This window comes from Carcharhinus amblyrhynchos, chromosome 3, assembly GCF_965287045.1.
Source record: "Carcharhinus amblyrhynchos chromosome 3, sCarAmb.v2.hapA, whole genome shotgun sequence".
NCBI lineage: Eukaryota > Metazoa > Chordata > Chondrichthyes > Carcharhiniformes > Carcharhinidae > Carcharhinus > Carcharhinus amblyrhynchos.
Window position 1 is genome coordinate 132,787,404 of NC_137326.1, and position 12,431 is coordinate 132,799,834.

General features: G+C 44.8%; 1 protein-coding gene across 2 annotated transcripts in view; it reads right to left on the reverse strand.

Annotated features, from left to right (window-relative positions):
- The window catches only part of dhx36 (DEAH (Asp-Glu-Ala-His) box polypeptide 36), an 84,789-nt gene that overhangs the window by 25,519 nt on the left and 46,839 nt on the right, over positions 1-12,431 (reverse strand). For both annotated transcript variants that reach the window (XM_080186025.1, XM_080186026.1), the window contains exons 15-17: positions 6,855-6,998; positions 4,791-4,908; positions 2,019-2,117 (exon numbers count right to left, since the gene is read on the reverse strand). In XM_080186025.1, coding sequence (XP_080042151.1) covers positions 2,019-2,117; positions 4,791-4,908; positions 6,855-6,998 — 361 coding nt within the window. The remainder of the gene's footprint in view (positions 1-2,018; positions 2,118-4,790; positions 4,909-6,854; positions 6,999-12,431) is intronic.

The following is a 12,431-nucleotide window of genomic DNA, read 5'->3' on the forward strand; positions in this document are numbered from 1 at the left end:
ACTAGATTACGCATTTGTGTGATAGCAGAATGTTTTCTTGGCTTGACACAGCATCCTGCTAATAGTGAATACCACTCGTGTTGCTACTGCATAGTAACAGCAGGAAACAGCTGTTAGTCAGATTTCTGAGTTACCTTGCCCTCCCAGTGTAATTTGATGTAAACTGGGCACTTTTCAGAACTGAGAGTGACAACCGCAGGCCCAGTCATGAGAAATACCAGTGAATGATGATCTGATCAGGGTAGCCATTATCTTGCAAGATGTCTCTGATGCGCCCTACTTCAACATCAAGCTTGCACAGTGGGCAAAAAACTTGGGCCCTATTTTCAAGGTTGGCAATAAGGTCAATCTTTTGGCATGTGGAAATGTAAGAATCCCAACATTTTTTAATGCATAGGCCCCTGTTCTTTGCAGACAGATAGAACATGGGCACACACTGCACCTGTTTCAACTTTAAAAAAAGGATAGAGGTTGGCTGATTTAAGGCTGTTGTTTCCCAATATTGATATTCTTACAATTATTCTGATGAGTGCAAGGTGAAAAATGTTTTTTTTCCAGCAATACTCAAATGTTCTAATTAAAATGATATTGATGGAAATACATTTCCCAACATATCTTCTGTCACTTTCTAAAAATTCACTCTTGGTATCTTGGCATCAGAGTCAAGACTGTCATTCATTGCTCACCCCTAAATGTCGTCAAGAAGGTAAGAGCAGCCATTCTTGAACTGTGTCACCAATGTAGTAAAGGTGCACTCATGATGTTGGGTGGTGAGTTCCAGGATTGCGATTCAGTGACAGTTGTCCAAAGCACTTTGGAGGGGTTCTTGGAAGTGGTGATGTTTTTATGAGCTTTCTGCCCTGGTCCTTTTAGATAGTCGAAGTCACCGGGTCGGGAGAGCCTGTGAAGGCAGCCATGGCAAAATGGCAAGTGCATCTTGCAGATCGCACATGCTGCAGCCAGTATGCACAATACTGGACAATTAGAATGCTCAGACAGCATAAAGGAGCTACAAGATGTTAAAAGTATAATGACAGTAACCATTCACAAGGTAAGCTAATTCACAAAGCTTTCTCAGCATAAGAAAACTGATATAAATCAATATTTGGCCATGCTACCCTCTCAAACACTGACCCAATCCAGCCCTTGCCCAGTGATTCTAAGATGCAGTGGGACAAGATTCCTTTCTGCACTGTGGCTCACTCCAATAAATTCCAGAGTCAGTTCAAGCTATAACTGAGTAAATCAAGAGGAAAGTTGTGTGGCAGGGAAGGGCTAGGCTCACGGACAGAAAGAAGCTCAGTTACTGTTTGGGGTTTTTAGAGAGAAGCAACTCTCTGCTTCCCTCTGGAGATTCGAGTCTGGGACCTGCCAGAAGCTCGGGGTGGGATTTTCCGGCCATGCCTGCCCCAAAACAGGAAATTCCCTCCCAAGGTCAATGGGCCTTCCGTGGTCCTCCCCTCACCTGCTACTGCCCCAAGATCTCTTTCTCTGAAGTTCTGCCATTTGAAGACAGATCTTTCTCTGGAGGCTGCTATATGGGAGTCAGAAGGCAGGTTCCATTTAGTATCCCTGTCCAGAGGTGTTAAAAGACTGGAAGCCTAGCGCCCATGTAAGCCTATATGTTTGGTGCTAACTGATTCTTAAGAGGTTGATTTATGTCTTGTAGGGCTATTGCTTCAATTGGAACCATAGAGATAGCTAACAGTTAAGAATTACACCTTGTCATGTGTTAATTCTTTCTGTTATGTTTTAAATGTGTTAAATAAAGTTTGTTTGAATAAAAGCTTCCCAGTGGGTCAATAGAACCATATCTGGAGCGAAACATCTTATGCTTGTCCTATTGCCAAAATCAAAAAATGTTGGGGGTCTACGTTAGCCTCACAATATACCTTGGAATTTATGATCTGGTCCGTAACACGTTAAAGAAAAACTCACTTTGTCCCAGCAGTTTCATAGTCAGCCAGTGACAGGAGCGAGCCCGTCTGTCTGCTGACTTTAGGTCAGCAAATACTCACCAGTTCTTTCAGATGGGTCACAGCTAGGTTGACCGCTTCCTTTGACGGAGGTTGCATTGCCTTCTCCAGGAAATGGGCAATTCGACCAAGATTTAAAATCTATGGCAAGATTTTAAGAAAAGACTCGGTTAATCAAACAGATCGTCACATCTATAATTTAGCTTTTTAAAAAGCGTTTGGACAGTGAGATGGGTAGGATGGGTATAGAGGGATATGGACCAAACACGGGTAATTGGAACTAGCTTAGTGGTAAAGAAAAGTGGGCAGTATGGATAAGTTGGGCCAAGGGGCCTGTTTCCATGCTATAAATCTCTATAACTATGTAGATGAAGGCAAAGATCTTCAGTCAATCTGTGTATTTTTATTTCAAATAAACGTCCTGATCATAAGGGAAAATTCTGGCAGTCTACAACTTGAGCCTTGTATAGTTTTACATAGAATATCATTAAACCAGACAACTGTTATATAACACTTCAAAATAAAATGGCAGTCATTTTACATTAAAAGATAAAATTGCGTTCTAATGAGAACCAGCTGTCAAGTTTATGTAGATTTCCAGCTGGAACAGAGGGAAATGAAAGAGTGGACTATAAATGTAAGGATTCCAGTAGAGTTTTTGAAATATTCATCATCCAAGTCAGATGATACATGCTTTGAAAAGATGATGTTCCACGGTTATTGACAAATCTGCATCTGAGGTGGAACTGCACCTCTTCCATTCTACATGCTATTATAAAAGCACAGGTTCAGAGGTCAAGTTTAATGTTGCCTGATTAGGGAACATTGCAAGTTAAAGATTTCTAGCCAACTTTGAACCAAACATCACATGGAAATGAAGTGTAATGCCTAGGTGGTCTAGTCATAAGTGTTGAGACCGGGGCTTGTTCTCTATGCATGAACGCTTTCCTCTGCCTCTTTTCATCTCTGACTTCCGATTGCTTTCATCTGTTTATGCTCCTTCTCTCTCCGTAGCTACACTCTTCTCTCTTGTGGCTGTTTCTGTCACTGCATTTTCCACCCTGATTCTATTTCACTCATGTTTCAGCTTCTAATGTCAGATTGAGACTGGGTGCCAGTTTTCAAACTGCCAGGAGATTGCCACTGAGCGGGAGCCAGCCAAGTGACACAGTGGTTAGCACTGCTGCCTCACAGCGCCAGGGGCCTGGGTTCGATTCCCAGCTTGGGTCACTGTTTGTGCGGAGTTTGCACATTCTCCCATGTCTGCGTGGATTTCCTCCGGGCGCTCCGGTTTCTTCACATAATCCAAAGATGTGTAGGTTGCATTGATTGGCCATGCTAATTCTCCCCTTAGTGTCCCGGGATGCGTATGTTAGAGGAATCAGCAGTTCAAGTGTGTGGAGTTTCAGGGATAGGGCCGAGGTGGGATTGTTGTTGGTGCAGACTTGATGGGCTGAATGGCCTCCATCTGCACTGCGGGGTTTCTATGATTCTATTCCAGGTGAGCACTATGGAGGCAGGTCAGGGGACAGGAATGCAATCGGAGCCACAGGCTGTCATGCTGGCAGACTGGCGAGGACAGAAATGCAAACAGAACCCTGTTAACTTTTCAGACATGATGTAAGGGAGGGATCTGTCAAGACCACAATGTTAGTGCAATAAAACTAACCTCTGGCAGTGAAAGGGAAAATGTTAAGCTTTGAGAAGCAGAAGGACAGGTGGGTGCTACTCCTAGAAGCAGTTAGAAGAACTTCAAAGTTCTTGGAGTGGCACAGTGGTTAGCACTGCTGCCTCATCAAAGCCAGGAACCCGGGTTCGATTCCCGGCTTGGGGCTCTACCTGCGTGGAGTTTGTACATTCTGCCCACGTCTGCGTGGGTTTCCTCCGGGGGCTCTGGTTTCCTCTGATGGTCCAAAGATGTGCAAGTTAGATTGAATGACCATGCCAAGTTGACCCTAGTGTCAGGGGATGAGCAGGGTAAATATGTTAAGTTACGGGAATAAGGCCTGGGTGGGATTGTGGTTGGTGCAGACTCAATGGGCCTCCTTCCGCACTGTGGGGATTCTGTGAAGTCAGTCTACATTTCTATGAAGTATATGTAGTTGATGCAGACTCGATGGGCCAAATGGCCTCCTTTTGCACTGCAGGGATTCTACGAAGTCAGTCTATGAAATATATATTTTCAAAATGCTAAAATTGGGTCGACTGATTAATGGGGCTCCCTTGGCATGGGGTATTTGGGGGGGGGGGGGGTCTGAATTCAGACTGATTAGGCTGCTAATTTGACACCACAATTACCAGGTTCCAAATGAAAATTAGCAATTTGCTGGACTGCCAAACCTGCCCTAGACACTGTACCGCTGGAACCTCATGACTAAAATACTCATTTACCCCTTCCACCTATCAGCAATGAAATCTCCTGGGTGAACACAAACACGCAGTGCCAATACAGGGAAAAAAATACGATGGAAAATTCCTCTCCAACCGACCATCCAGAAGAGTAGATGTACCCTCTGGGATCACACTCATTGTAATGGTCAGCAACCGAGACATGGGGCTGAGGTTTGCCTGCCTCTTCAGGTTGATTAACAAGCTGTAGTGGGAGGACAGGATCACAGATAATGAGATCAAATGGACTTAGAGACCTTCTACATAGCAAACCATGACCACAAAGGTCTTTTTCTGGCATTGTGCCTTCGCATCCACAAATATAACAAAATAATGTTATGTCACCGCATTCAGAAATTAATTGGCCCGTTTTGCGAGCAATTGGCAAAGGCAATTTAAATTGTTCAGCAGCAATTATTTTTTAACCTTGATCTGTAAGCAAAGCTCTTCAAGAGGAGTCCTCATGATTTCCGGAAGCTGATAGTCATCGAGGAGGCTCTCTCGCAATCCGTTATACAAGTGGTAACAGTAGCCTGGCTGCACCCTAGAATACACAATAATCAAGAGCTTTAGCCAGCATGAACAGGGTAAATAGATGGTGACCACCAGCTGCCGCTTCTCCATCTGTCAAAGATGAGCTCACAAGTTAAAGCGCACCGTCGCGATTATTGACCTGTTTAGGTGATGAAAAATAATCCAATCCACGTGCCAGCTTACAAATACAGGCAATGGACGGCACTTAAACAATCTGCTGGCATCCAACACGCAGAGGGACAAAATATCAACTCATGGCTTTCCATCCTCAGCTACATATTCAACACTCGTGTTCTTGCCCTAATAGTTTGCAAGCACTTCAGCACATTATATAGTAAGTTCATAAGATACAGGAGCAGAATTAGGCCATTCAGCCCACCGAGTCTGCTCCACCATTCGATCATGGCTGATAAGCTCCTCATCCCCATTTTCCTGCTGTCTCCCCATATCCATCAACCCATTACCAATTAAAAATCTGTCTAACTCCTCAAATTTACTTACTGTCCCAGCATCCACCACACTTTGGGGTAGTGAATTCCACAGATTCACAACCCTTTGGGAAACGCAGTTCGAATTCATATAGTCTACGGTGCTTCAGCAGAGTGGCACAATGGTACAGTAGTTAGCACTGCTGCCTCTCAGCGCCAGGAACTCAGGTTTGATTCCCGGCTTAGGTCACTGTTTGCATGTTCTCCCTATGTTTGTGGGTTTCCTCTGGGTGCTCCGGTTTCCTCCCAGAGTCTGAAAGATGTGCTCGTTAGGGTGCATTGACCCAAACAGGCGCCAGAGTATGGTGACTAGGGCAATTTCACAGTAACTTCATTGCAGCGTTAATGCAAGTCTTAATTGTGACTAATAAATAAATAAAATCCGTAAACAGCTCATTTTAACTTTGGGAATAAAACTTTTATTTGATGGAGCGTTGAGTCATTTTCTCACATGTAGTACTAATCGGAGTCTAGGATGCTGGAAAGCAGCTTAATATGCTGCAGGGGAAGAACATAAATTTAAGACAGTCAAATGTCAGTGATTCATTACTTTAAAAAAGGCTTCAAATTAGAACAGGAAGCATCAATGCTGTGCTGTAGAAATAACTAATACAGCAATGAGAAACTCACAGATAAGTTCCAATCAAAGCATAGCTATATTAAACGCTAACGTACTATAACATGATACTGAACACAACGACAGCTCACTAAGCTTTGTCTTGTAATAAATGAAAACAGCAAAATCCAGCTTCCACGGAGGGACAAGTAATGACAATGAAACCTTTTAATTCCATCATCTGGGCTCATCCAATTAGCTTGTATTAATTAAATGTTCCATGCAAGTAGGCAACCTTTTTGATTACTTCTATGTCAGCTGCAAGCTTTCTTACATTATTTAAATGGGTGGCACAATGGTTAGCACTACTGCCTCTCAGAGCCAGGGATCTGGGTTCAATTCCAGTCTTGGACGACTGTGTGGAGTTTGCACGTTCTCCCCGTGTCTGCATGGGTTTCCTCCCACTGATATGCATGTTCGGTGGATTGGTCGTGCTAAATTGCCCCTTAGTGTCCAGGGGGCTAGCTAGGGTATATGCGTGGGGTCATGGGGATAGGGCCTTTGTGGGCTTGTGGTCGATGCAGACTCAATAAGCCCAATGGCCTCTTTCTACACTGTAGGGATTCTGTGATTCTATGACAAGCATGATGGCCTGAATGGCTCGCTTCTATGCTGCAAACAATTCCATAAGACTTTGGGAGTCACAGAGTGCCCAGTGAAAGCTGAACAGTAACCTTAACTGACTACGACAATTTTAGCAAAATGAACAAAAAATACTAGTGACTCTCCAGACCCGCCCAATAGCCAGTGACCTTTAATTCGGCAAATACCCGTGGAGTGCAATGTGCACTGTAGGCAGCTTGTTCCTATGACATTTTATCTAACACAAGTTGACAGACACGCTGACTTTACCTGCCAGCTCGACCTTTCCTTTGCTTGGCATTAGCTTTGCTGACCCATTCTGCTGCCATTGTGCTGATATTGTTCTGAGTGTCAAAGTGAGTCTCCTTTATCTTTCCTCCGTCTATTACATGGACCACATCATCTATGGTGATGCTGAAAGAAAAAGACGATCACAAGTTTAAAGTGAACCATCCGCCGTGTTAAAAATCATCAACTTCAACTCATTGCAACAAACTGGGATTTTTTAAAACCAAAAGAGAAAATGTTGGAAAATCTCAGCAGGTCTGGCAGCGTCTGGAAGGAGAGAAAAGAGCTGACGTCGAGTGCAGCTGACCCTCTGTCAAAACTAAAAGGCATTGAAAGTGGGAGATATTTATACTGCAGGGTGAGAGAATGAACAAAGAACAAAGATCAACCCAGCACGGGAAACAGGCCCTTCGGCCCAACGAGCCCGCGCCGCCGCATCACCCTACACCTATTCTACCCTGCATGTCTACGAATGGGACCCTACTCAGTCAGATTCAGGGAAGAAATAGTGTCAATTTGGTGGAAACCGATTAGCCTAAGAGCACATCTTTGGGGTGTGGGAGGAAACCGGAGCGCCCGGAGGAAACCCACGCAACCACAGGGAGAATGCGCAAACTCCCACAGACACAGGCCCAAATCCATGTATCTGCACAGCTAGCAGTGCTAGTCACTGAGCTGTTGTGGAGCCCGTCTATTGGTCCAGGATCAAGCACACACACCGACATGAAGTACTAGGCCACTCCTGGACTTCCAAGAGCAGCCCACGCACGACCCGCCGTGTGCATGCCCCTCGCTTGACACGAGGTGGACCTCCACCTGTGGAATAAAGACAAAAAATATTAATCATACAGCCTGCCCTTCCGGTGTCTCCCGTGGTTAAACCCTATTTAATAGCCCCTACCATATCCCTCCATTCTCGTTTCACTCATGTGCCTATCTAACTGCATCTTAAACGAGTCCAACGTTCCTGCCTCCACCACCCTACTCGGTAGCGCATTCCAGACCCCCACAACTCTCTGCGTAAAGAACCTTCCTCTTACCTCCAAATTATACCTCCCCCCCCTCACCCTTAAGTGATGACCTCTCGTGTTCGTACCCAGTCTAGGGAGCAGTCTCTCACTATTAACTCTATCTATTCCCTTCAGTATCTTATATACCTCTATCATGTCCCCTCTCAATCTCCGTCTTTCCAAGGAGAATAGTCCCAGTCTCTTCAATCTCTCCTCGTAACTCAGTCCCCCCATGCCAGGCAACATCCTGGTAAACCTCCTCTGCACCCTTTCCAGAGACTCCACGTCCTTCCGGTAATAAGGTGACCAGAACTGAACGCAGTACTCCAAATGCGGTCTAACCAACGTTCTGTATAACTGAAGCATTAGACGGCAGCTTTTATACTCTAAGCCCCTTCCTATAAAGGCTAACATCCCATAAGCCTTCCTAACAACGTTCTCCACTTGTGACGCAACCTTCATGGATTTGTGAACCTGCACTCCCAGGTCCCTCTGTACGTCTATACTCCTAATCGGCCTACCTTTTATCACATAGCTCCTCTCTGCATTATTCCTTCCAAAATGCATCACCTCGCATTTGTCAGGATTAAATGCCATCTGCCACCTATCTGCCCACTGCACCAACCTATCTATATCCTGTTGTATCACCTGACAATCCAGTTCTGTACCCGCCAACCCTGCCATCTTGGTGTCATCAGCAAACTTGCTGATCACACCACCTACGCCCTCTTCTAAGTCATTTATGTAGACTACAAAGAGGAGAGGTCCCAGTACCGAGCCCTGCGGCACACCACTGGTCACTGGCCTCCAGCCCGACAAGGTACCCTCCACAACTACCCTCTGTCTCCTATTTCCCAACCAGTTCTCAATCCACCTAGCTACCTGGCCTCGTATCCCATGCGCCTTAACCTTTTCTACCAGCCTACCGTGAGGGACTTTGTCAAACGCCTTACTGAAATCCATATAGATGACATCAACGGCTCTCCCATCGTCAACTGTTTTTGTCACCTCCTCAAAGAATTCCACCAGATTCGTAAGGCAAGACCTCCCTCTAACAAAGCCATGTTGCGTAACCCTAATCAGATCGCAATGCTCCAAATGCTCATACATCCTACCCCTAAGTATTTTTTCCATTAACTTCCCTACCACCGACGTCAAACTCACTGGCCTATAATTCCCAGGGTTATCCCTACTACCTTTTTTGAACAATGAATAATGAGTCATGGCCACAAAAACCAGGGGAAAGGCTGCTAACGGCAGTCCACAGAGAGAACGGAAGGTGTGAGTGGCCAAACGGCAGAGAAGTTGAAATCAGAGGGTAAACTGTGACAGATGAAGATGTGGGGGCAGATGGGAGGGAGAGATGTAAAATTGAGAAAAGGGGAAAGGGGAAAGCAAAGGGGGAGAAAAGGTAAGGAAAGGGGGGGATAAAAAAGGGGAAAGAGTGGGGAAGGAAGAAAAATAGAAGAAATAAAAGGTAGAGAACAGTTAAAAGTTAAATAAAATTAAAACAAAGGGGGCCGAGGTGGGGTAGAGCTTATTATCTGAAGTTGTTGAATTTGATGTTGAGACTGGAAGGCTGTGAAGTGCCTGGCCAGAATATGAGATGCTATTCCTCCAGTTTGTGTTGAGCTTCACTGGAACATTGCAGCAGGTCAAGGACAGACATGTAGGCACAGGAGCAGGGTCGTGTGATTCTTTTCAAAATATGTACTCGTATCATTTAATACATCAGGACTGGAGTAAAAGCAGAAGATGCTGACACAGAAGATGTGTTAATGGCTTGCTTTTGTCAAGCAGCCTTTCATGTCTCTTAACAGAACTCAGTCCTTTTTAGGTGATTTACTTTCAAGCACAGTACAGACAGGAAGAGAAAGGAGACAGAATGACCCAGTTAATATGTTTTCTGATGATCACCGAGGGAAGAATGCTAGCCAAGACACAGAAAAATTCCATCTCCTCTTCCAGGGGATCGCTGATGCCCACCAAGCTCACAGTAACACGAGCACGGGGCACTGGCTTAATGTCTCATCTGAAGAACTGCACAACAATAATTTGTATTTATTATAGCACCGCTTAACATCACAAAATGTCCCAAGGAGTTTCACAGCAACACTGTAAAACAAAACGGGACATTAAAACTCGCAAGACAACATCAGGATAAACGGGCAAAAGCTTGATTCATTGAGAGAGGTTTGAAGCAGTGAGTTAAAGGAAAGGCAGGCAGACAGTTTAGAGAGAGAATTTGAGAACTCGGGGCCAAGCAGCTGAAGGCATGCCCACCAATGGTGAAGCAGTTAAAAATGGAGATGTTAAAGGGGCTATAGTTACATTGAACCATAGGATCCCTATAATGCAAAAAGAGTCCATTTGGCCATCGCGTTTGCACTGACTCTCCAACAGGGCATCATAACCTGGCCCTCTCTCCTGCCCAATCACTTAACCCCATGCATTTACCCCACTAACTCCAAACCCCCCCAACCTACACATCTTGGGACACTAAGGAGCAATTTAGCATGTTCAATACACCTCACCTGAGCATTTTTGGACTGTGGGAGGAAACTGAGCAACCATGCAGACACGGGAAGAATGTTTCCACACAGGCAGTAACCCAAGGCCAAAATCGAACCCGGGCCTCTGGCGCTAAGAGGCAGCAGCGCCAGCCACGGCACTGCAGAAATCCTGGAAGGTTGTGGAAGCTCTAGACATGTAAACATTTATTGGAGGCTTCCATTTGTTCTGGCTGGGTCCATTAACTGCCCATTTGGAGGCCTGCACAAAAGTTGAACACATTCTTGGTTCTACGCTGGGGAATGTCAGTTTCGATCAAGTGTTAAGACCCTGACCAATCTTTGTGAAGACTTCAGTTCTGGCAAATTTTTTCAACTCAAAACATGAATCTGTCTCCTCTCATGCACTACTGGACTCACTATGTATGCCTGACACTTTCTATTCTTACTTTAGATTCCAACCCTTTGCAGTTTTGATTTTCATTGACTGCGTTTGGCTTAAAAGATTGTCATAATTTTTTAAAAAAACTATGATGTCAACCAATATGAATCTACCTTTCTTTCTCCAGTTCTGAGTATTTGCAGAAACAGGAGCACAGAAACCAACAAGCAACTCAAGGGGATTGGGCAAAGGCAGCCTATTTTTTACATCTGTTTACATCTTCAACCTTAAACTTTAACATTTATTCCTTAATGTCACAAGTAGGCTTACATTACACTGCAACAATCGTGAAAATCCCGTCGTCACCACACTCCAGTGCCAGTTCGGGTACACTGAGGGAGAATTTTGCATGACCAATGCATCTAACCAGCGTGTCTATCGGAGGAAACCGGAGCACCCAGAGGTAACCCAGACATAGGGAGAATGTGCAGACACCGCACAAATGGTGATCCAAGTCGGGATTCGAACATGGACCTCTGGCACTGTGAGCCAGTAAAGCTAACCACTGTGTTACCATGCTGCCCTATTTATAATCTGGTTAAAAATCCTCAGGTATATTTGAATTTAAGGGGCCCTAGATGGGTGTGAAGCAAAAGTGAAGAAAGATACACTGATGAGGCTAGATTAAATGGGTGGGAGCAGACTCACATGAAGAATAAGTTCCAGCTCAGACCAACTGGGTCACGTGCTGTACACTAAATGTAGCTCAATTTTCAGCACTGTCCCTCTGCAATCACGGGAACACAAGCAAGTTCTCACCAATTGGAAGCAGTCAATGTTAATGTAAAAGCGATCACATTGTTGCACATCCATATTCCTAGAAATATAAAAGCCAGTGCACCAAACTCTCACATTCAGGCTCTCAGTGAAGGTGGAAGAAAACTCAGACTTTGAGTTAATCAAGAACAAATCCATTTCTGATATTTAATAACTCTTGCCCTGCCACCTCTAACCTAGCTCTTGGTGCAAAGAGAAATTATTCGGTACGTGGCTGAAGGGAGGATCTGTGGCGCAGAGGGCAGCTTCCCTGCCCCCAAGCCAGAACATCTGGGCTTAGGTCCCACTCCAGCAATTGATGGCTACAGATAATGCAACTGAGCAGGTCACGTATCAACCTGTAAACCCTTCCAACATAAGCCAATGGTAGGAGGGAAGAGCAGGAGAGATTTTAGATCAGCTATGCATTGGAAAGAAGTTGGAAACCTCAAACATCACCATCCATAGCTCTGTGTAGCATGCATGTAAAAGTCTATTCTAGTCCAGTTGGCCTGAACAGCCAGTGTTAGCCTGAATAGCTGGTGTGGACCAGCTTGATTTGATTTATTGTCAGATGCATCAGTGAAAAGTATTGTTTCTTGCGTGCTATACAAAGCATACCATTCATAGAGAAGGAAACGAGAGAGTGCAGAATGTAATGTTACAATCATAGCTAGGGTGTAGAAAAAGATCAACATAATGCAAGGTAAGCCCATTCAAAAGTCTGACAGCAGCAGGGAAGAAGCTTCTCGAATCGGTTGGTACATGACTTCAGACTTTTGTATCTTTTTCCTGATGGAAGAATACCCAGCTCTGTGGAAAAGTCACACAGACTTGAGAT